The sequence below is a fragment of the Pteronotus mesoamericanus genome, unplaced genomic scaffold, assembly GCF_021234165.1.
Source record: "Pteronotus mesoamericanus isolate MK-2021 breed Mesoamerican mustached bat unplaced genomic scaffold, CSHL_Meso_final contig_657, whole genome shotgun sequence".
Taxonomy (NCBI): Eukaryota; Metazoa; Chordata; class Mammalia; order Chiroptera; family Mormoopidae; genus Pteronotus; species Pteronotus mesoamericanus.
The window spans coordinates 14,152,142-14,176,938 of NW_026555229.1; the positions used below are offsets into that span (position 1 = coordinate 14,152,142).

The 24,797-nt window shown below is 41.2% G+C and overlaps 1 protein-coding gene across 1 annotated transcript in view; it reads right to left on the reverse strand.

The window, feature by feature from the left end:
- NRAP (nebulin related anchoring protein) overlaps nt 1-24,797 on the reverse strand; it is a 64,655-nt gene that overhangs the window by 38,080 nt on the left and 1,778 nt on the right. Inside the window, exons 4-18 of the mRNA XM_054581548.1 lie at nt 21,302-21,406; nt 18,617-18,721; nt 17,430-17,534; nt 16,655-16,759; nt 15,742-15,849; nt 15,353-15,457; nt 12,566-12,670; nt 11,517-11,633; nt 9,173-9,277; nt 7,589-7,696; nt 6,487-6,591; nt 3,025-3,123; nt 1,685-1,789; nt 450-557; nt 107-208 (exon numbers count right to left, since the gene is read on the reverse strand). Of these exons, the coding sequence (XP_054437523.1) occupies nt 107-208; nt 450-557; nt 1,685-1,789; nt 3,025-3,123; nt 6,487-6,591; nt 7,589-7,696; nt 9,173-9,277; nt 11,517-11,633; nt 12,566-12,670; nt 15,353-15,457; nt 15,742-15,849; nt 16,655-16,759; nt 17,430-17,534; nt 18,617-18,721; nt 21,302-21,406 (1,587 nt within the window). The remainder of the gene's footprint in view (nt 1-106; nt 209-449; nt 558-1,684; nt 1,790-3,024; nt 3,124-6,486; nt 6,592-7,588; nt 7,697-9,172; nt 9,278-11,516; nt 11,634-12,565; nt 12,671-15,352; nt 15,458-15,741; nt 15,850-16,654; nt 16,760-17,429; nt 17,535-18,616; nt 18,722-21,301; nt 21,407-24,797) is intronic.

Sequence of the window (24,797 nt, forward strand, 5' to 3'; positions counted from 1 at the left end):
AGGTGGAAGTCAATAAAAACGTAAGAGTCCCAGGTGAAGGAGGCCTAGGAAAAACTTTCAAGTAACACACCTCTAAGTAAAGGGTGGGGGGTAAAAAGGAACTTACCTCGCTGCTCATCTTGGCAACCTGCAGGGAGTGAAGAAGCCTAGAGTCTGTGGTTCCCATGATTTTGCCTTTGTTTTTTTCATAGTCTTCTTTGTATTTAATCTTGAGAGAAAGAAGAAAGTCTACTGTGAGGGAGAAAGAAACTTCACCATCTCAGGGGTTCTGGTTTTAACAAGCACAAGGGGAACAATTCTACAAAAACACCTCCCAGTCTTTCACTCCCAGAAGATGAAAGGATTGTGATGTTTACAACGTTAACAGTCATTATTTTTTTCTGCGGGACTACTGACATTTTATGAGAACCATTTCTTATGCATTTCTGAGTTAATGAGAGAAAACCTACATTGCTAGCAAGCTCTCCAGAGGCTTTGGCGGCCAGCAGAGACATGGCATCCAACTTCATTTCAAATCCTTTTCCCTTGGACTTCTCCCAACCTTCTTTGTACTTAATCTGACAAACAAAGACACAGGTGAGTTAAGAGTTGCTATCCATATTCCTGCCAAAAAGTGAAGGAAAAAAACCCAGCAAAGTTGGTGTCATCATCTGTCTACAGACCAGAATTTTGGTGGTGTTATCAAAATGATCATAGCAATTACTAAGGCAGTTATAGCTGCTGAGCCATGCAGGGCAATGATAATGGACAGGTCAAAGAGAAGGCCCACAAGTTCATCCTGCGTCTGTTGTTTCCTGATCATGTGACCTTGGGTAAATTACTTTACTTCTTTATGCCTTAGCTTCCCATGTGCAAAAGGAATATCCTATTGTCTGTCTCAGAGTTGATATGAAAATAAATTGGATAAAGTATATAAAAACAGATCTTAAGCTGGTAAAGTGCAACATAGATATAAGGTATTGATATTGATATTGCCATGGTAACAGCACCTACTGTTTACTGGTCCTTTCCTAAGTATCTTCCACTCATCAATTTGCATTAGACCTGCAAGGCTCAGAGATATTAAGACCCCATGTAGGGCTGTGGGTTAAAAATGGTGGTGCCAATATCTGACCTAGGGCCATCTGATACCAAAGCCTAGGCCACCATGTACCTGCAATAAATACCGCCTGGCGACTATGACAGTTGTATAACTGCATTCATAAATTGCTTACTCCAGTGTCCAGCAAAGAACAAGCATTCAAAAACATTGGTTCCTTTTTTTTTCTTCTTTTGCCCCACAAAGCCCATCTAGAAATCTAAAATAAGAAGCCTAATCATAGCCCATTAGCCCATTTGTGACTCCAGGAATAATCTGGTGATTAACATCGATTTTAAAACTTAAATTTTCTCCGCCCAGCAAAGCTCTAGCTAGAAGTCACCAGGATGGTGATGATGAGGACATGTGTGTGTTCATGGGCGTACTGTACACGTGCTCACGTAATGAGAATGAAATTGCTGTCATTCATTTACCCCCAGTGAACTACCACGTGCTGTGAGACAGAAAAATTCAAGATTGTAACATGGTGGGTGCCTTGAATGAACCCCTCTCATGAGCAGAACAGTCCCAGCTCGTTGGTCCTGATATCATCATGTTCATCTGGGTGTATAACCTCTACCACGCTAACCCACGCAGCCTGCTTACCTCACTGAAGAGCTCAGCGTTGGTTTTGGCCTTCATCAGCTGAGGTACATCCTGGGGCAATGTGTAGTTCAACTTATTTTTCTCATAGTCAGCACGGTAATTCACCTATTGGATTTAAAATAAATCCACAGGGTATATGCAGTGTTTTTATGTGGGCAGAAGAAGAGTTTTGAAGAGAACGTTCTCTTTTTCACTTTCCCCTTAGACTCATTATAGAGAAGGAGTTTCTGGAAAAGGCATTGTACAAGGAAGCCTATAATTTGATGAACATTTCAAATGAACAGACTGAAGATGCAAAATGAAAGGTAAAACAACTCAGAGGAACTCAAAAGTATGAGTTTGCAAAGGATTTCCCTGTGACTTCCTCACCACCTCTCCTCTGAAGCACTTGAACAGGTGGAACTTAAGTTTTTTATCTTGCCTCCATGTTGAAGAACAACTTGCTATCTGCATGCATGACGGATATTCAATGAATAATTATCAAATGTCTGCCACATTGGGAAAAAAGACATCTAAAATCATAAGGAGAGAGCCAACAAGACATTATGTGATTCCCAATGGAAGAACACAGCATCGGCTGGGAAGCTGTCTTGCCCCCACAATTAAACCTGAATCTCATTGTGGCTATGGGCCCAACTACTGTTTCATAGGACATTGGGAGGCCAGAGGAACACACAAGTCCACACTGGGAGTCGGCAAAGCTCAGACTGTAGGAAATGTTACAGAATAAACAATCCAGTTTCTTCAACAAACAACTTGCAAGAAGAGATTAAAAAAAAAAAAAACACTTAAAGATGAAAAGAGTCTTAAAGACATAGCAACCAATTACAAAATGTAGAACTCATTTGACTGATTCAAACAAACTAAAAAAAATTATAACCCATGAGACAACTGAAATATTGACTGCTAATTAACATCAGTGATATTAAGAATTATTGTTAGTTTTTTCTAGTGTGATATTTAAAATTTTTATCTTTTATTGATTCATACTAAAATATTTATAGATTAAATTATATGCTACCTGGGATTTTTTTCAAAATATTAACATGGAAGAGGGAGGGAGTGAATGGACGTAAAGATAAAGCCAGACTGGCCATGACTGATGGTCAGTGAAGCTGGGTGATAGGTACATGGGGATTCATTATACTATTCTTTGTTACTTTTGAATGCATTTGAAATTTTCCAGGATAAAAAGTTCAAGTCGTATGGGGTCATTTCATAGTTGTGATGGGACAAATGTCATCATTAATGAAAATCAAATCCTCAGGGAGCCAGATATCCAGAGGTCACAAAGCAACCACAAGTCACTCCCGTCTGGCTGAGCACGTCAGGTCACTTACATGACTCAGGTGCTGGGCGTTGATTTTGGCTTGAATAATCTGAGGGGTATCAGTCACGGAGCTGTACTTCAACTTGTCAATGCTTTGCCTGTAGTTGACCTGGGTAAAAAGGGGCACAGGAAGATGTCACTTGCATTTGTCTCTAAGACTTGCTTAGCCCCCTCTGCCTGAGCCCAACAGAGATTCTTAAATTACTAGAAAAAAAGAATCAAAGATTGCAACTGGAGACCAACAGACGCTCAGAGAAAAACAATACTTTAAAAAGTGAGTGACTTGAACAGGCAGGTGATAAAAGAGGTCGACTCAGTGGCCACCTAACATAGGAGAAGGTACTCATCCACATTCTTAATCAGAGAAATGCATATTTAAACTGCAATGAGATACCCCTCCCCATTTGTCTCAAGAACAAAAATTTAAACTGAGGACAATACCAAGCGTTAGCAGGGATATAGAGCTGTGGGGAGTCTCGGAATACAGTTGACAGAACCACTTTGGGACACTGTAGCATTTTTGCACATATGCATACCCTGAGTCCAAACAATTCTATTCCTTGGGGTACTCCCACTGAAAACACACACACAAAGTCACTTTACAGTAATTCAAGCTGTATAGCAATACTGCACGTACTTCTTCACTACCATGCAATGACCCCTCGCCATGCTTCACAGGGATCCATACTTGTACTTTCCTACCATTTCCTGTCTGTCTAAACTAGGGTCTGATGTCTTTGCCATTCTGTATGCTGCTACCTCCTATTGCCCCCTCTGTGGGTGACAGCCCAAACAGACTACTAGCTGGATACACGGGAAACACTAGTCCAGGATCAGTGTTTGGCCTCGTTTGGGGGGAAGTAGTAAGGAGTGGTGGGAACTGTGGCAAAGGACAGCAGCTGTAACTCAGCTCTAAGAGACAGTAATGGTGCATTAACGTGGAGCAGAGTGGCTAGATCTTCCCATTATTTCAAAGAAACTGGAAATCCATATTATTATATAAAATCTTGCAATTTTTAAATGCTAGCAAATAGTTCAATATTTTTAAAACTCAGTGACCCGGGTGAAACAGACCAACAGGACCAGCTTGTGTATTTCACCTCTTCCTTGTACTCACTCTATTCTTGACTGTCCAAACAGACAAGTGAAAAAGCACTTACCATTGGCCTGGCAAATACCAGCACTCCACCCTCTAAAGAGGCTCTCAACCTAGACACTAGAAACCTGCTTTGCCAAAGCCGGTGTGCTTAGAACTATTACTTACTCTTTTACAGATGGAAGAGAGGCTCCCACAGCCAGACCTAACATTGTTTAGACAGGGAGATGTACTCCAGGTGCAAAGCAATGACTTACAAATTAACTTCTAGGACAGGATCTAGGAAAAACAGTGCCCCTGACACTGGGCCACAGAGTATTTTGTTGGACTTGGTAATCAAAGGCAGTATCACTTTGGGCTTTTTGGGTAATAATTCAAGGAGAAAAGGTTTCGCTTATTCTGCGTTTTGGACATGGGATATGTAGTAGGAAAACTAGGAAACGTAAAGTCATTTCAGTGTCACCTATTAATAGGATTGGAGTGCAGTGGCTTCCTAATGCATTAATTCAGGGAGAAAAATTATCATCTCGTAATCAAGTCTATTAGAATTCAGAGCTATGCACAATAAAAGGTCAGGAAACTGTATTTTTTAAATGGCATATTCCTTCTCAATAATTCTGCATTAAGTGTGTGGCACAGCAAAATTACCTTCCTCTGTAGGACATGACCAAGAGTCCCAGTGATTAACCACACCTTTGCAACATCACAGATGCCTGGCCAGTGCTTCAATCTACTTTCTGTAAGCCCTCTTTACCGAGCATCGAGTCTCATTGTAATGCTCCTAGCGTTTAGAAAATCCATCTGAAGGGAACGCTCTCAAAGCGAGGACTATGTTTGTTTGTTTAATTTCATAGCTATTTGACCACCTTTACAACTACCAGACAGACAGACAGACCACAAATGTTCTCGTCATGGATCCCCCGAACTTCCTGAACACCAAAGCCCCCACACTGGGGTAGTGAACTCAGAATCAGGAGGAGCCAGGAAGGGAAGAAGAATATGATGACAGAGAGGAGCTGCCACTCAGTCCCAGCCAAATGCTGCTGTGCAGGCACTAGGGACATGAGTTTCCCAATTTTTCAAATTAAAAAAAAGGTAAAAATATGAATTTGTATGTAAACTCTTACAATTGTTATATATTGATCCAATTTTCTTTAAACACTGTGTGGCCAAATACAACAGCTCTGCTGTCTGCACCTGTCTCATGAGCTGCCAATCAGAGCCTACCTCTGCTGATTTCTAACACAAACACTCGAATTTCAATGAAATGCTCCTGATCCTCTTGTTTCTCAGGTAATGTATGCAGCCCCAAACGAAAGGAAGTAGCTTTGGTAGTCAAGTTTAACACTGGGTTTCATTAAGGTGAAATGACCAGGTCAACCCAACAAAACTTCCCCAGAAAAAGAGAAGCAAAGTTTAAGCAGTTTATATTCCCCTACCTACCATCTCTTTACTACATGTTTGAAAGCCCCTTCCATCCATTAAGCTATCATTTGCCAATGATTGCCCTCCGTTGTTCTGCAAACTGTGTTAGACACAGGAGATACCCAACTGCAGCCAACACTGCTCCTATGCTGAGCAAAAGAGAGAGCAATGAAAAGACCTGCCTACCCATAGCAAAACACAAGTCAACTTACTGGAGTTGTGCTGGTCCCAAAGAAACATGCAGAAAGTAGCACTGGGCATTTATCTTTATAACCTTCACTGACAAATAACTATGATACCAGTTTAGTTATAAACCATCTTAAGTACGTTTTAAAACAGGACATGCCTTTATCTTTTTCTTTGTACTTTTCTGTATTTTCTGTAATAAACATGTAGTAAATTTCTCTTAATTAGAAAACAGTAAATGTATTTAATTATGCATATTTCATTTGGGACAAACCAAACTATAAATAAATAAAATCATTGATGTAATAATTGAGTTACATTTTATTCCACACATATTTCCCAAGTGCTCCTAAGGGGAAACAATTGCATCTTTGCCACTTCCTCTCATCTTATATCCATTTTCTTTTACTTTCTTCAGTCCTTAAACATACCACACTCCAAAAAAATTTTTAAAAATGTTGTCATTGCTAAGGAATATTTGCTAAATGTGTTCAGCAGTGGACACAGTCCACCAAATTCTAAGAGGAGAAACTGAACCTCAGGTTATTTTCAAGATGAAATCAGAGTTGCCCCCACCTCATATGGAAAGCCTAAGAGTTTCCATACATGCATACATGGATTCCCAGTGAAAGAGGGTGCCCCTTTGTCAGACCCTTCTTCCACTTCTTACAGATCTTGTTCCTTTCCATCTTGCTGCCTAAGAGTCACTCCATAGAAGAGAGGCGACAAGAAGAAAGCAGAAAGGGCTATTGGAAGAGGACTTACGTCTTTCAGTGGGACCAGCTTCACAACTGTCTGATAGGAAGGAGTAAGGGTGGCTGGGTAGTTGTAGTCAACAACATCGTGCTTATAATCGGCTTTGTAGGCAACCTGAAACACAAAGAAAAGAGAAATGAGCCCCCATTTTCTTTCAACCTTGTGTGAATGTCATAGGAAGTATTTTTAAAAGTAATCAGAAATAAAATTAATTCAGTTTCATCACCTCCAAGGAAAATTAAATTATGTTCACACTTTGCCTTTAATTAATTGAATTCTTCTTATTAATTAATCCAAAATTCATTAACTTCCATCTGTGGCACATTTATTTTATATTATTAAGTATGGAACATCTTGTAGTTTTTGTTAAAAAGGAGCATTTTTGGGGGAATATAAAATGGATGAGCTTCTTAGCTAATCCCCAGAAAAATAAGTGAAAAGTCAAGAGTCTTCAGAGTGTATTAAATGTTTTCCTAAAGATCAAATTTGACATTCTCAAGTGCAGGAAATTTGACATTTGTATATTTTAATAATCAAATTGTGTTTTTTTTTTAAGTGTCTTTTACTTCCAAGATTTACAACTTGGCATTTGCAAACCTATAAAGTGCATTGCCAAAGCCAAGGTCAGAAAGACAGAAGCCTGATGTGTTTTGAAGACCAGTGTCTTCACTGAGCAGAAGTTCTTCAATGAACACTGATGGAATAAATGAATGAACCAATCAACCAACTACCGAACCGACAAGCAAATCTCAAATGCTTTGGAAATTTGAGGAATTTCAAATAAGAATTATGCTCATCCATTTCTCTTTATCTCTCAGAAATTGAAAGTCTTTCTCACACTGGATCAATCCCAATGGATCTGACTACTCTTCAAACCAGAGAAAACTGAGATAAATAAATTGAAGCTGTTGGAAAATGTCACAAATTTTACCTAGTTTTAGTTGTATGGGTTCACATTTAGAAACCCTATGTGTCAGCCTTTACATAATAGAAAGCTTTTTTTTTTTTTAAAGGAGGGGTTGAAATGAATTGGCTGGATTCCTTATGCCCCACCCAATTCCACTCCAACTGATACCCCCAGGACCTCCAGGCCCTTCACAAAATGACTCACATTGCTTGCCAGGCTTCCAACTCTCATAGCGTGGAGAGTCCGTCTGTCCATACCAACTCCTTCATAGTGGCCTCGCATGTGGTTCTGGTAGTTTTCTTTATATTTATTCTACATGAGAACACAAAACTTTCAACTAAAGCATTCTCTTCTCAACCTGTTGAAGACAAACTACTCATCTTAATCGACTCAATGAAAAATATAAGCAATTAAGGAGAACCTATGGAAGTAGTCGGTGTTTCATGGAATAAAAAATAAGACAACCCTTAAAAAAACCAACTGAAATTTCAAGCAAGCACAGGAAGTTGGAGACAAGCACACAGCACGCAGGAAAACATAAGATCTGATGAACACAGGCAGCACAACACAGACCTGATTTTTTAAAAATGTTTTCAATTGTATACACACCAGGTTTTCCCAGTGTGAAAACCTGCAGTGAGAACGCAGAGCTCTGCAGCAGACAAGCGCTGCTGGTGCTGGCGATGCCCCCTGCTGGGCTGGTACAAATCACTGCATGCATTGCCGTCATTTCCAAACAGGTGAAGAGTAACGCCTGAGCTCTGCCAAATTCTACACATTTTACATCACAGATTGGTCTCTACTGCAACCATGTAAAAGAATAATGTCATGTCCCAAATGCAGCTTACCAAATAACTAGAACCAAGACAGAATGACAAGAAGCCATGTATAAGGATATCTGGGTAGCTTCTAATGAAGCTACATTAAACTCTCCTACCCTGGGAGGCCATTGAGATATTAGGCACTGAGCGTGTTTAAACAGGATATTACTATGTATCAGACATGATCCTACTTATCTCAGTTGATCTTCACAAGCACCTTATGAGGACAGGAATTATTATCACCCCAATTTTACAGATGGGCAAAGTGGCTGGGAGAGCTTAAACAATTTGTCTGAAGTTGGCCACTTGGCCAATTGTGAAGTCAGGTCTGTCAGCTCCAAAGTTGGTGGTCTTCATCACTAATTGATGCAAAATAAATTCCTCACCAAGCCTTACAAAGTCCCACGTGATTTTCAATTCTATTATGACATGTAGCTAAGCAGAAGTAAAGTCACATAATCTAGTACAGGTCGCCGAGGTTCTCAAGGACGTATCTGCAGACTTTCTCTGAGAATTTTGGAATTCGCAAATGCCACTTTGGCATATATCTGCTTATCTGTGAAATGAGGAAATAATACCCAGCTCCCCAGGTGATTGTGCAGGTCAAATGAGAGCAGATATTAAGAAGCACAGTCATGCTGAGAGGGGACGTTGCATGCTCTGCCAGGCTCCCTCACCAGCATTCTCCACTAGGTACCAGGTGCTGCCTTACACAAAGGATGAGAGGACAGGTAGGTGCTACCCTGAGAACTCAAGGTCAAGTGTGTGTCTCGGGGGATGTAATAACATTTAACTCTATGGGGACCAGTCCCAGCAGGCAACCTTAATCACACCTGTTAGGTATTTGTGCTACAAGGCCATGCTTCTCCAAGACACACAAGTACATTCACATAGACTGTCTCTTAGAAGGCCTAGAAATGAAGGTCATAAAAAAGCCCAAACAAATGCTTAGGCATTAAAAACTCACATCACTGGTGAATTTTGAGATCTTGCTCACGCTCCTGAATTGGGGTGTTTCACAGTAGTTGATACTGTGACCTTTACTACTTTCCAGACCCTTCTTATACTCCACCTTGGAAACCAAAACACCAGTTGCACAGTAGAACCAAACCCAAAGTCACTCTTGAAAATGTCACCAGGACTTTACCAGGATATTTTTAGACAACTTTCAACCCAAGATTTAAAAATACCAGGCCTAGCATGCCATTAAGTTAATAGCATGTTTTCCTTTCAAGTAATAAGTGAATAATCTATTTTGATCTAAAAATTAAAAATATATAGTTTTTTTTCAAGAATAAATACTGTAAGGTTTCATAATGCTCAAAAATGGCAAAACTGGTTTTAGGAATTAGGACAGTGGTTACTCTTGGGAACAAGTGTCTGGGGAGAGGAGATGGAAACAGGGGGAGTGTCTGGGCTTCGGTCATGTTCTGTTTTTTGATCTGGGCACTAACTACAAAGATATGTCCCCTAGCGAAAATCCTTCCTGATATACTTAATAATGTATGCACTTCTCTGTAGGTATACCTCAATAATATTTAACCAAAAACATTACTTTACAAAGGCGTTTAATAAATAAGACCATTCAAAGATGCATAAAGTGTGTTCTAATTTTAAATGGGTTGGTTAGTTGAGCTCCCCTGGGTAGCTGGGTATAAAATGTGAGGCTATAGTTATTAAATAGACTCCAAGTCATCCCAGGTAATTGGAGAAGGAGCTGAAGGCTGATTACCATTAATAGAGTCTTGGCTGGTTTGTCTCACTGGATAAATACAAGGGCAAAAAGAAACCAAAGGTTCACCTGTGAACTCTTACGAAAAGAAATACAATTTGTTATCTTGTCTTATAAAATATAGGGTGGGAACATGCCTTCAAAAGTAGGCCAGACACCAATGCTCACAGTACGATATAAAATTTTTAAAAGTACACAAAACTGTATATACAGTTGAATTCTAATTCTACAACCATATGCCCTTATATTCATGTACTCATTTATAGTATATTCACATAGAAAAGGCCCAAATGGTAACAGCGCTATACTGTCTGTGTTCTGATTCCAGTTCTGTCCCTAAGAGTCTCTCTGAACCAGAACAAGACACTTTGCTTTTCCAGGCCTATGACAAAGGAAGGGTCTAAAGGCTGCAAAGGCCTCATTGAAACCTAATGTCCTCTGAGTCAAGAGCAAGGTTCAGCAAGTGTTCTCCATAAACGACTGGACAGTACCTATTTTAGGCTCTGCAGACCACAGAGTCTCTACGTCAACTACTCATCTCTCTGCCCTTGTAGCCTGAAAGCAGCCACCGACAATATGTAAACAAACATGACGTGTCTGTGTTCGAATAAAACTTTATTTCCAAAACCAGGCTGCAGGCCAAATTTGGCACTCAGGTCAAGGTTTGCTGATCTCTGGCCTGGAGCAACAGAATCATCTGGAACATTTATTTAAAATGCAGATTCCAAGCCCTTGGTACCCATCCAGTACCACATGTGTGAGGCTCCTGACGAGATCAGGAAATGTCGCTCCTGGTGATTCAAAGCAGCCCAAACTGAGAGGACGACGGGCTGGGTAACAATTTTGGGTAAAGAACTGACCTTTGGAGGTCAGGGAAGAAAAATCCTTTAGGATATTTTCACATCTGCTTCTGTTGCAGACAACTTATGTTACTCAAAACAGGTTATGAGTAAAACTACTTTTAACAGCTTTAATTCTCCCCCTCTCTGAGACGTTGCCAACTCAAATGCCTTCGGAGTCCAGATAGGCAACACAATGAGCCTCTAGGACATAGACAGTATATGGGGAACCAGAAAGAATAAAATTTTAATCACTGCGTAGAACAAACAAAAAACACCCTCTGGCAGCCACTTCAGCCTCTAAGATGATTCACGCTGCACCCTCAATTTCTCAGAAACCTCACTACAATAACAAGAGAATGGGAGAGGCTCGAGGTTGAAACATGCTTTGTTCTTTGATTTCTACTCTTCGATAATGACTTACAGTTATAGAGGTTGGCTCATGCAGCATTCTGGCAACTAGAAATCTATTGCCTTGAACTTTTGAATACTTCAGCCTTTTAAGAAGTCAGGGAGAAACTTTTGAACCATCAGAGAAATTCAATTTGTTTAAATTTAATTGGTTTGGTTGTAGGCTCTTTCGTGAATTGCTTTCACTACACGTTTGTTCTTTGGGAATTGGCAACCCATGTGTAGTTTATGCGGCATTATGTGGAATTTTTCCTGGGGATGCCCCATGCACTGCCTATAGGAGATAAAGGAGGTGACAGCAAACAGAAGCGACGATCCCCCATACGCACCTCGCTCACAAGCTTGTTGACGCTCTGAGCCCGCTTCAAGACCAAGTTGTCCTGGGCTGGGAGGGAGTGATAATGTGCAGCACCTTTCATTCTGTTGAAGTCCTGCCTGTATTTTATCTGAAAGAAACACACAAAAAGGGCCCTGAGTTGTTGTCTTCATGCTCCATGACAGAAGTTACTCCAAAGTTACTCCACACTTAATGTCAACATTCACTTCCTAGAATTTCTGAAGGAAAAAAATCATACAGGTTTTTTCCTCCATAAAATCCACAAATCACTCAATCCCTTTCATATTAAAATTTTATTAGCCCTTTTCCCACTTTACACTCTAATTTTGCATGAAGAAAGATCTTAAAACAATCTTACAAAAAAGTGTAGTCCAAACCCAGTCGGCACTTAGTTTCCACGTCATTTCTTATCTACTAAGGAGAGGCAAAGAGCATGTGTCTTTTATTTCCACTTGGGAATAAAAAGTGCACCATTCTGGGCAAATGAGTTTAATAACTGAATGGTAACAGAGTAAAGGAGAAGGGCAAAGGGGGTTTGAAATGGATGCTTGCCTTCTGATTATAGACCAAGTTCAAGTTAGCATGTTAGATATACAGTGTGTGTGTCACCTCCAAGTTTAATTATAGCCTATCATTCAAGGACTGCCAGCTGGCCAACATTCTGCCAATAAAAGTCATTTTATCAACTGGGTTACACCTAGTTTGATAATCATATGACTTTTTAAAATCAGCTATTCCCCTGAAGTGCTCACTGTCCAGATGGGTTGTTTTGCAAAGGGTGGACCAGCATTTGTACTTGCTTCATCTCACATGAAGTGAGTTACACCATTTGTCCATATCAGTCTCCTTTAAAGCAGATATATGTGACCAAACAGTCTGAACAAAAGAAGCAGTTGCCAGAAATCTGGATAGAAATTGAGGGCTACCATTCTACTTTGGTTCGGCACTAATTTATCTGTGTGTAGGTTTCCATAAGCACAGCCTTCGAAGTCTCATTTCTCTGCTTCTGTGGCCCATGGGTTGTCCCGATATGGTACTTACATCACTAGCAAGTTCATTGGCTTTCTTGGCGTTCTGATACGCAGGGGTGATCATGGCGGGGAAGCTGCCCTTTCCTCTGCGCTCCGCATATTCCTCCAAGTAACCCTGCTGAGTTCATTAAAGATTTTGATCAGTGGTGCTCCCTTCCCTGCATGGGTGAGGAATAAGCAATGACCCCTCCTAGCACCTGTTCCCACAGAGGTCCATCCGCATTGGGCATTCCAGTGACCTCTCCAGGAACGGTACCATGTGATGCTTAAGGCAGCAGATTGTGGAGTCAGGACTACTTACTGGTGCCCAATACACAGTCAGCACTAAGTAAGTGGTAACTGTTCTCATCATCGCCATAATCTCTTCCACCAGTTAGATCAGGACACTCTACCAGCCTCCCAGGCCCATGTATTATGGAATATTCATTTCTGAACTGACACCAAGAAAGTCCCTCCGTCTGCCAGGAGCCTTGAACGCTACCCTTCTCAGGCCCACTGGTAGACTGATGCAGAGAGACATGTTCCCATTCCAAATACTGTCTCCCCCAGTGGTGTATGTCATTTACCAAGGAGGAGGGCATTACAGAATTATTTAAATTCTTGCAATTGGTAGAACAATTTCAAATTGCCATAAGAGGATCTGAAATGGGACTAAATGTGTGTCTCAGACTACGTATGATCACCTGAGTCTTAATCTCTTCCTTCCTCCCTGTACCATCCACCCACTCCAACTAAGAAAAACCCTCCCTCTCCTGGAACTGTCGTCACGTCACTAGTGTAGAGCTTCTCTGACAGTCGGATGTACTTCAAGACCCCATCAGATGCTCCCTTCTCTCTAGGGGACTCCTCCCTCCCTCTCAGCCTTGTCCTGGGAAGAGTCAGCTGCTTCCTCATCTGTGTTCCTACAAATATGGAGCAGCTGTTAGAGTGCTCCCTTGGGCTCATGACTCCATTCCCTGCTGGCTTCTTCCAAGGCAGGCGCCTGCCCTGCTCCAGCACCAAGTTCAGAGTCTGGCACCCCCATTTCCTTAAATGAAACAGTTGGGTCAAATTAAAATGCCCAGACTCCCTTTTTATCCAATAATGACAACTGTTTGGCCTGAGTGCTCCTTCATACTTGGCTGCCAGAATGTTCTGGGCCAAAAGTAATGAGTGGAAAAAAAAAAAGTTTAAAAAAATAATAAAGGCACTCGAATTCTTTGGTAATCCCCTTTGCCTACTATGCTCTATGGTTTGGGGATGTTTTTTAGCATATTTTAACTTCTCTGCTTATATGTATCTATTTTATGTGTGTAAATATGTGAGACACCTAATTCTATTGGGAAGTTGACTGGTTACAAATAATAAATTCATTACATGTCACAGTCTATTAATCTAAAAGAAAAAAGAAGACTGAATTGGTTGGCATTTTAGGCACTACAGATATTTGTAGTTTATCTGACTGTCTGCCCGCTTCTCTCTCTCAGGCCCTGACTCAGGCCCTGGTGAGTCCCGCTAAATCACACAGTAAAATGCCACACAAGACTGATCCTCTCGACAGCTGCTAGTGGTGCTGTCAAACAACACCAACTTTGATTCTTGGATTTGTTATTACCACCACTGGAAACTGCAACTAAAATGTCCTAATAATCAAGAACCAACTATGCTCCTGTGAAGTTAATTTCATCGATGTGTAGAGACACACATCTGCAATTGTATGTGCATGTTATAATTAATGACAGAAAGCACTGTTTAGAACAAAATTGTTTTGGTCAGATACAGAAACCAAATGTTTTTCAATTAACTGATTTTTAAAAGTTGTCCTGAGCCTTCTAAACAACATATTCAAAACATGAAACCAATAAAAACATATTTCCACTGAGTTTAAAGCACTAAAAGACCATTTAACTAACTTATTGTGGAATTTCATAAAATGTCTTTTTTTTTAATTCAAAACCAAATATTTTTGCTCAGACAGACGTTTGCAATGGAGTCACAAACTGTCTTCACAGGAATGTATCTGCACATAGAAAACTTGTTTTATTGAGGAAGAGAAATAAGTTATTTGCTTTCTTTTATAAATTACGCATGTTGAACAAGTCATTTATGTAGTAGACTCCACCTACTGCCAAAAATTCAAACAACTGTCCAATTAAGGAAAAAATATCAATGAAGCCCATTGAATGCATCTTCCAGTTACACGCAATTAGTCTTCCAATATTATTTACTTAAAACAGGGAAAAAATAAAGTTCCCTTTCTCCCCTACAATACTTGTCTAGTGCCAGAAAAGAGACAGGTATAAAAATTAGCTTGTATACCCCGTCAAAGTGTAGTTCATTTAATGAGTGAAATTTGGAAAAAGGTTCCTGTTCTCTGGACTATTGCTTTATTTAGCAACCTAGATAAGAAACTCTGCTTTCTAAGAAAACGAGCCCTGCTCCTCAGCAAATTGCTCAATGTTTTTTGAGTCACGTGTTTTGTGCTTATGAGTTAAAAATAGCCAGTCTTAGTCCTCAAGACCATTCTTTAGGGAGTAGGTGAGAATGCTGTGTTCTTGGCAACCCACCATCATGATATAGGTCCTTAAAAAAAAAGAAGGAAAGAAGTGCTTGGAATCTGTTTTCCTAAGTGGTTCAAATTAAGGCCTGTGTAATTGTTTGCCTACTACTTTCTGGCTTGGAAAAATCCACCTTTCATAAAGAGGGCAAAGATAAACCACAAGCCCAACCTCTGAAGAAATGGTCATAGGCGGTGTCACAGGCTAGAGAACTGATCATCGTAAAGGGCCATCTCCCAGGAAGTCATTTTATCACATACCTGGCCAAACTGATCTGCATAGTCCTTCATCAATGTGCCCTCGGCTCCAGTGGCTGAACCAGCCATTCCCTTCATTTCTCTTTGATATTGTTGATGGTACCTCACCTATTTGCAGGGAAGGGAGAAACCCAGTGAATTTCACCTCCTAGGCACAGAGGCCAGAAGTGTAAAACTAAATGGCCTGTGCAGTGTTCTTTTTGGGCTTGGGTCCGGGAAGTGTGCGTAGACATAAAAGTGCCAGATCATCATAAAATTGATTGAAAACTATGAAGAAAAGCTACTTCCTGGATCCACAGTGCATGCAAAAGTAGACAGGAATTTGGACTTGTCAGGCTCAGGTAACTTCCTGCCTCCCCCCTTAACAGGACAACATTGCTGGGGACTCTTACGTCACTCGCCAGCTCATTGGCCCTTTTGGCTATCTGATAAGCCGGTGTGATCATCGCAGGAAAACTGCCTTTTCCTCTCTTCTGTTCGTAGTCTTCTGCATATGGCACCTGGAAAATGAAAGCGAACTTTGAATCCCAGGTCACCCCCCAACTGTCTACCTGGCAGTCTGAGTAAGAAGCCTTGCTGAGGGCTCCTGTGACACCCTGCAATCCCCTGTCACAATATTGGTGTGATTAGCTTGTAGGTGAAGGGAATCTGTGCGTCTTATTTACCTTTTTATTCCCAGTACTCAGCACAGTGCCTGGCACGTAAAGAAACTCAGGGCAGAGCTCAAACACACACATGTGTGGCCCCGGGCATGGGCCAGGTATAGGAACTGGGCATGGGAATAAGGCTTCGGCCTTTGAGGATCTGCCAGTCAAGTCTGGGAGAAAAAAAGAGACGTCTCGACCCAAAGAAAATAGAAGCCACTTGTTCAGCTGAACCTGAATCTGTGCTTAAACTTCCCACTTAGAACAATAATAAGTAATTGATCTTATGCTACAGAGCAACGAGACTATGGAAAGGCAAGTGGTAGAAAATCTTTAGAAGTTATATACTATCACTTTCGGTAACAAAGAGAGAATTAATCTGAAATAATTTCTCCCAGATTAATCAGACACATCTGCTTTGTCACTTATACTATTCTAAAGTTGTCTCTCTGAAGGTGGGTTTTCACAAGGCCTTTGTTAGCTAACTTATCTGATCCAACCATACTTGACCGCAGAAATTTCTTCCTGTCCCCTGTGTAGCACTGACATGCCTCCTACATTCTCCCTCCCTCCACAGTCTCCCTCCCTCCTTCTCCAAGTGTGGAAAGAACGGGGAATCTTAAATGAGGATCACTGAGTCTTGGCCTTCATCATGTCTTACATCGCTTTGAAGGGGCCCCCCAGCCCTGGCCCGCAGCAGCTCAGGAGTATCCGCCACTGTGGTGAACCTGGAGACGCGCTCATCATGCCCTCTCTTGTATGCCACCTGATGAGAAGACAGCACGGAATCAAGGTCATGCACGCCGGCCTCCATGAAAACCTCTCCCAGGAGCTCTCCTGAAGCTGTACCATCAGACTACCCTCAACACACAGCTGCGGCATGTCTGTGTGGCTTCTCACATTGATGCTAATGTGAGAAGTCCAAGAGAGTGCCAGGCCCTGCTAGTCAAGAACAAAGATGAACTCACTTCATCTCTATAACGATCACATGAGGCAGGACTGCTATTGACTGTTATTTTCCCCTATTGCACATAAAAACAGCTGAGGATTAGAGAGGTTAAGTAATTTGCTCATGGTCACAAAGCCAGTGAAAGAGCCAGAATTCAAATCCAAGCATTCTGGCTCCAAAAATCTCAGGTCTTAACCAACAAGCTATGTTATTCTCTAGGAGGGTCTGCCATGCACTTAATAAGAAACTTATTTGGTCCAGCCTTCGGATGAGCTATATGATCTTCTCTCCATTTGATGGATGGGGCCCAATCAAGGCACAGAGAGTAATTGGCGGGAGAAAAATAAGAACACAGCTTTCTCCACAATACCATACTAATGGTACCTACTGCCCCAAAGCACTCTCATTTGATTTTATCTGAATCCCAGGGGTACACTAATAACAAAGGTTAGCATAATTAATGGTGAATAGGCACTAAGACACTCACTTGGCTGGCCAACTGGTGGGCTTTCTTGGCCCTTTGATAAGCAGGCGTGATCATGGCTGGGAAGCTCCCTTTGCCCCTCTGTTGTTCATAATCTTCCATATACTCCTGCTGGTCAGAGCCAATGTCAGCGTAAGAACCAGTATGATTGTGGACGAGAACTAATAAAACTATTATAGCAAGCATCATCAGAGCCAGTGCAACTGAATTTATGAGATACCTGGGAAATAATTCAGTCACGTGGGATGAATCTGAAAATGTTATTCACATTTCGTGAAACTATTCTTCACAAATGAATCACACCTTCAAACAATATTCCCCAGGTCAAAAACTTTCCCCTTTAATGTTTACATCAAATTATGTGGAACCTGGCACACCCCACGGGCTGTTCCTTTGACTCAAAGGCATGTATGATAATGTAGCAATTAATATTCAGGAGATTTGTCTGTAATTTGTCCACTAGAGATAATTTTACAGCATTCGGAGTGAAATGTCTGTTACTTTGCCTCTTACTTTTTGAGTACCTCTACTGATTAGTTTTCTTTGCGAGATATAGAAACTTAACATTTGTATTTCTATTGTTTTCTTTCCATTTGCTAAAGGAAAAGTCACTGAGGACTAACAATATTTTCTGAAGTGATTTCTTCAAAGGGCAAGTGCTCTGAGTGTGTACAGAGGACAAGAAGGTATTCTTTGCAAATTGCTAAGGAATTCCACCATCTGGGCTACAATGCCTTATTTTTATATGAAAACCTACTAAATTAAGGTCCCTCTTACACCTTTAGAGGTCAGAAATCTAAAATGGGCCATCAGGGCTGGGTCCTTCTGGAGGCCCTGGGAGAGAATCTGTTTCTTTGCCTCTTCCAGCTTCCAGAAGCTGCCAGCATTCCTTGGCTTCTGGCTCCAAACGGCTTTGACTTCTGCTTCTGACTCTGACCCTCCAGCCTCCCTCTTTATAAAGACCCAAGTGATTACACTGCAGCCACCCGAATACTCCAGGATAATCTTCCTATCCCAGAATCCTTAATTTACTCACACCTGCAAAGTCCCTTGGGGCATGGAGGGAACATATGCGCAGGTTCCAGGAATAAGGATCTTTGGGGGAGCGGCCAGAACCCTCTCTACCACAGCCTACCTTAACATAAAGGAACATTCAAACTAATGACTAAAGTGACTTTTAGGGTCCTTACCTCACCGAGAGACTTTCGAGCTTCAACCATCCTTACGATTTCAGGGTCTGGCAGAGCTCCTGGGCACCAACCATTCCCTTCCCCATATCCAGTCCAATAGCCTCTCTATAAAGGAAACACACAAATGCATACAAACCCATTTGGTAAGTAAAATCTCCCTACCAACCCCCCCCAACCCCCCAGCAATGTTCACACATATTGTCAATATCAGAGGGAAGTTCTCTAAAAAAACTATAACCTCTTATTGGTATATGGCAGGTCTTGGCTAAGCAAAGTGGTCTTCTTTTTCAAACTACAAAATAACCTAATACCCTAAGCAATTGAACTTTCTGAGATTCATTTATATCACTGAAGAGTACTAAAGGTGGCTGAACAGCACTTTGCTCATCGTTGCACCAAGATTGGGTGGCAGGGAATTAGTGTGGACCAGGAATCTGAGATTAATCAGCATTATTCTGCCAAGTCTCAAAAACCTATTTCCTGTTATGTACTTAGTTAGCATGGTGCTAAGCAGTTAACATTGGAAAAGTGAAAGAAGGAAGGAAGGAAGGAAGGAAGGAAGGAAGGAAGGAAGGAAGGAAGGAAGGAAGGAAGGAAGGAAAGAAAGAAAGAAAGAAAGAAAGAAAGAAAGAAAGAAAGAAAGAAAGAAAGAAAGAAAGAAAGAAAGAAAGAAAGAAAGGAAGGGAAAGTCCCCTTTTTTAAGAGACTTATAACCTACCTAGAGAAATAAAACCAACCATGAAATAATGACTGATTAGAAAATGTTTGTAGGCTTAAACACACTGCATTGAAGATAAATACAATGAGAGTTTTGAAAAAGCAATGCATATGCCATGGGCGCTGATTTGGCGAGGACGATGGAGCCTGAGCTGGACCTCCAGGGTTGAGGTCAACCAGCAGATGCATAAGGGGAGAGAAAGGCATATACTCTAGAAGCTCAGAGTCATGAAGGCAGGGCTTTCATCTGTTCTGTTTATTAATATTTTCCAACAGCCTGGCACAATGCCTGACATGTAACAGACTCAATACGTATTTGTTGAATAAATTCCAGGAGTGGAGACCACTCTGAATAAAAGCACAAAGGCAGTGATGGGCTTCATGTGAAAGACCAAGAGCAGGCGGGTTTGATTGGAATAGAGAAGAGAGGGGAGCCACACGGGCCGGAGGTGGGACTTGTTGGACAGGCTGGGTAGAGGCAGCTTTGGAAGACCTGGAAAGGCAGATAACCCATATGTGACAATATGCCAACCACACTGGCGATCAGGGAAGTTTAAATTAAAAAAACAAGATATGGATCGTCAAAACTTTTATCAGGTAATACCACGTGTTGGTGAGAGTGGGGGAAACAGGTCTTCTCATACTCTGCTGGTGGAGTATAACATATACAGTAATTTTAAAGAGCAATTTGACAAGGACATTAAAATTAAAAAGACATGCACCCTTCGACCTATCAACTTCATTTTTCACTATTCTAGAGAAACACTCATTTGTGTCCAAAAGAGGTCACGCAAGTGGGTGTTCATGGTGACTTCATAACAGAAAAAAAATTGGCAATATCTCTCTCCATCAATAGGAGAGCGTGATACATTCATCCCTAATGGCTACACCACTGATACCCCATCCATAACAGCTTCAAAGGACGCTGGCCTAGACATAGCTTCAAGATATTTGTTGAGTGAAAAACATAAGTTGCAAAACAATGCATATTATTTCATAAAAACCAAAGCCATACATTTCAATAGAAATATACATCTATACTTTTCAATAAAAGAACTAACATTCTTTGTGCCTACAAATGTTATAAGGTCTCTACATTTATATATATTTTTTAATCTTCACGATAGTTTTGTGAATCAAGAACGATTTGAGGTTCTCTTTACAGGTGAGAAAACCGAAGAAAAGAATGTTTAAATAATTCATTAAAGGTCCCTCAATAAGTGTCAGTAGGCATGCCAAAGTGCTAAAATATAAAGATAGATGGATACTGATTTGTAAATAAATAGCGTGGCAGGACCCCCAGCAGACTGACGACAATGAATACCTCTACAGAGAAAACTGGGATTGGAGATGGTGGACCAGGGCTTGGCTTTGTAGTATTTGGATTTTTTTTCTACAACAATAAAAATGCAAGTATTACACATATCATTAAAACTAAGTAGCTAAGGAAGTTTGAAATGGTGATGTTATTAATAGAGAGTGAGCATAAACTCTCAGGTGGTGAGAAGAATAAGCCAGGGACAACCAAGAAGCTGTGTGTGACCAACGTCACATGATGAGCTGGTGAGAGGCAAACCCAGGAGAGGGAAGGAAGGCCACCCCAGGAGGCTCTCAAAGGTCCAGGCAGGAGAGGATGTGACTCAGAGCTGAGACAGGGAAATGAAAGGGAGAGGACTGAACTGAGTAAGGTGTGAAAAGAAGAAAAGGCAGTCTTGGTTTCCAGGCTGGGTGTCTGTCCCCAGGGACAGAAACGGTGGCTGGAAGGGAGAAGCCAGTGAGCTTGGACTAGGGCAGATATGGTTAAGGCAAAACTAGAATGCATTGACAAAGGTTTTCTGCAAATAGTTGGAATGACCAACTGGATAAAAGAAAGCCTAACTGATTTTGTCTAGGAGTAATAACGAGAACACATTTCATTGGCATAGGGCGTGACTCTTTTCTCTGTTTCCGAACCCATTCGTAACTCACCTCACTCACCAACGGCTGCCCAGTAGGTGCTGTCGCCCCCTCCTTGGGTTCCATGTTCCACTGAAAAACTGATTTAAACCGTCCGCCATCATCTCGCTCATCAATCTGCACCATGAAGATGTTGTCAGTTATGTTTCCATCAGAAAAGAGACAGAAAATAAATAATCTATAACTAAATCAGGAGGGTTTTCCTAAGTCTCAGCTGCAAAGCATTTTAACTGCACTACAACACACGCCGTGCTCTCAGTCTCCCTATGGTTTCCGCGGTTCTGCCAGATGGGCAGCACGTATGGGGCACCTGCTGTATGCAAAGCTCTATTCAGCAATGTGGTTCAAAAGACTTAAAATCTCCATGAGTTCACCACACAGCATCAAGAATTTAGCTTAAGTTAACCTCAAAAACCACCAGACATTAGAGGAGTGATTCTTAACTTTAGTGTGTGCACCAATCACCCAGGGAGCTTGTTAAAAGGCTGGCTCCCCAAATTCAAGTAGATGCTCTCTTATGTTTTATAATTTACCTTTAACATTTGATCCATGATACACCTTCGGTTAATCTTTGTGTATAGATGTGAATGTGTAGGTATCAGGTTCCCTTTTTTTTCCATGCAAATATCCAATCTCTTCTGCACCATTGATTTAAACATCGTTCTTGCTACACTGAATTGCAGCGGTGACTTTGCCATAATTCAAGTGACCACATAGGAGCAGCTCTATCGGCAGACCTTATACTATATTCCACAGGTCTATTTATCTATTTTTATGCCAATATTACACTGAGTTGATCACCACGACTTTAATAGTAAGTCTTGAAATCTGGTAATCCACATCCTTCAATTTTGTTCTTCATGATTTCTTGGCCATTCTGGAATTTTTGTATGTTCCTATCAATTTTAAAATTAGTCATTTTCTTTGAAAAACCCTAGGATTATTACTGGGATTTCACTGAATGTGTGGATCAATTTGGGGAGAAGTGATATCTCAACAGCCTCTTCATGACCCTAGGATAGGTAAAGACTTCTTAAAGAGAACATAAAAAGGACTAACCATAAAAAAAAAATTGAGAGGTCTTAGGTCTAAATCCAGATATCATAATTTATGAGGTCTAAAATGGGGCCCCAAAACCTGCAATTTTTAACAAGCTGAAGTTTAAATCATTAATTTTATAGGTAAGAAAAAAGTTCAGGAAAAAGAAGTAAACTGACTAAAATTTTTCAGTGAGTCCTCAGAGCTGGCTTTGGAACCCAGGAATTCTAGTTCCTTATCAAGACACCTTCTGTCATTGACTTTCTAAATTTGATAATGCAGCTCCAATAGGTATATTTTTAAATATATAAATTGAAAGAGCTTTACGCGTCTTTTCCCTTGGATTTTGAAAAGATGGCACAAACATCACATAGCAGATGCCAGCCAGGTAATTCTCTGTTGTGGGGGCACTCTCTGGTGCATGCAGAATATTTAGCATCTCTGGCCACCAGGTGCCAATAGTATTGTACCTCCCACCCCTGTCCTAGTTGTGACAATCAAAGAAGACATCATTAAATGTCCCCTGGAAAGTAAAATTGCCCTCCTTGAGTGCCATTGACTTAAGGCATCAGAACCACAAGACCAAACTAGAGAGGACACCACATCTGTGGTCCCCCTGCACAGCACAAATCCAACATGAAGTTCATAACTATTCTGAGGAAGTAGGAAGGATGTGGAAAAGGCCTTAAATGTTACCACTGGGGTAAGGAAGCCTTAGGGCTAACGTTCATTCTCTGGGTAGAAAAACCTAGATGTTTTATTCTTCTAAAAATGTCATTCACATCTACCAAACAGGACATTTTGTCTAAGTAAATATTTATTTATTTTTTTAAAAGGACGACATTAAAAAAATAGAAAAATGTCAATCTGCTTTGAGCCAGCTCAAAACCTTTACCCTGGCTTTCTCCTTTGTCACCATCACTGAAGCACCCTTTTCTTTCCTTTTTTTCAAATTTTGCACTTGCACAATGAGTTTGAATTTTACTCAATTGGCAAAGTCTCTCAGAGAGGTAAGGCAGTAAGAAAGTAATCTATCGCTGTCCCTAGGGTGGTTGTGAGGTCTGGGGCCGAGGGAGGACGTAGTTGTCCATTTGAATTTTTCCTCTGTGGAAAAGGAGGAGAAAGGGATCCCAGCAGTCACCCACACAGCCGGCGTGCAAGTGCACACCGACCGTGCATACCCATGTGCACATATATCCACACCTACGTACACTCTGCATGTGCACACACACATATCTATGCACACAGACGCATCTTCGCATGGATGCAAATAAACACACACACACACACATGTCTCCTGGGAAGCCCACATCACTGCCTGTGTCACTGGCTGGAAACAGAACCAGTGACAATTGCACTCCAGGCTGGGCCTGTCATACACAATTTTAAAAAAAGGGAGTCCACTATCGCCTCAAAGAAAGGTGCTACTGTGTGACCTGTGGCGTGGTTGATTGTAAGGTAGGGACATACAGGCCGAGGCTGAGAGCAGGGTGGGGTAATACAGATATTATAGACCTTTTTGTAGAGAGTGTAATACATGCAAATAGCAGTCTGAGGTATAAGCACATCTCCTGTGTTTCACCTGTCAAGCTCTGGCTATACAACTACAGAAACATCTGGATGTTTGTAAACATAAACAAGTGCTTCTCCTTCTAGAGAGTCTGCCATCCTCTAGGTATATGAAAATAGACCAATGGAGAAGGTTAGGACATGGGCTCTTGGGTCAGACACGTCTGGATTTGCATCCACTTGACCAGCAGGGTAAAGCTGGGCAAGTTACTTAACCCCTCTGAGCCTCAGCCCCCCCCAACTCTAATACAATACCATCACAGAGGTTTCTTGTGAAGAATAAATGAGACAGCGTAGATAAAGAGTCTAGCACAGTGTTTGGCACCCGGTTTAAGCATGAGCTAAACTCAGTATTAGGCATCAAGAGATGAGAACAAAATCCTAAAAAGATTAGCCTTGTCAGTAATCTAAGACTGCTTGTGAATTTTTAAGGCTGGTGAATCCTTAGAAATCAATGATATATCAGCAACAGTTTGAGCCTCCGTTTCCTCATCCGTAGAATGGAATAATAATAGCATTTACTTCACTGGACTACGATGTGCATTAAACAAATTAAGCAAAAAATGTGCAGTAACTGTTGTATAAACTTGTTAAATAATAATGAGCCACAATCAGTGCAAAGTACATCGCAAAAAAGGCCGTCTTGACGGTACCCGTTGAGAGCCACACAGTAAGGTGAAGCTTGATAAGCTTGATCGGACACACATTTGCCTGAGGAGGAGTATGGCCTGCGCACTCAGGAGAGTCAGCATGGAATGAGTAACATTGGGAAGGCAGATTGCTAGAGAGCCTTCCACCCCGAGTGTAATCTTCTAATTTTAGAAAGCCACTGGCTCCATCCCACAGAACTTCTCGTGGGGCACAGGGGAGAGAAGTTAAATGATTCATCATTTTAATAAAT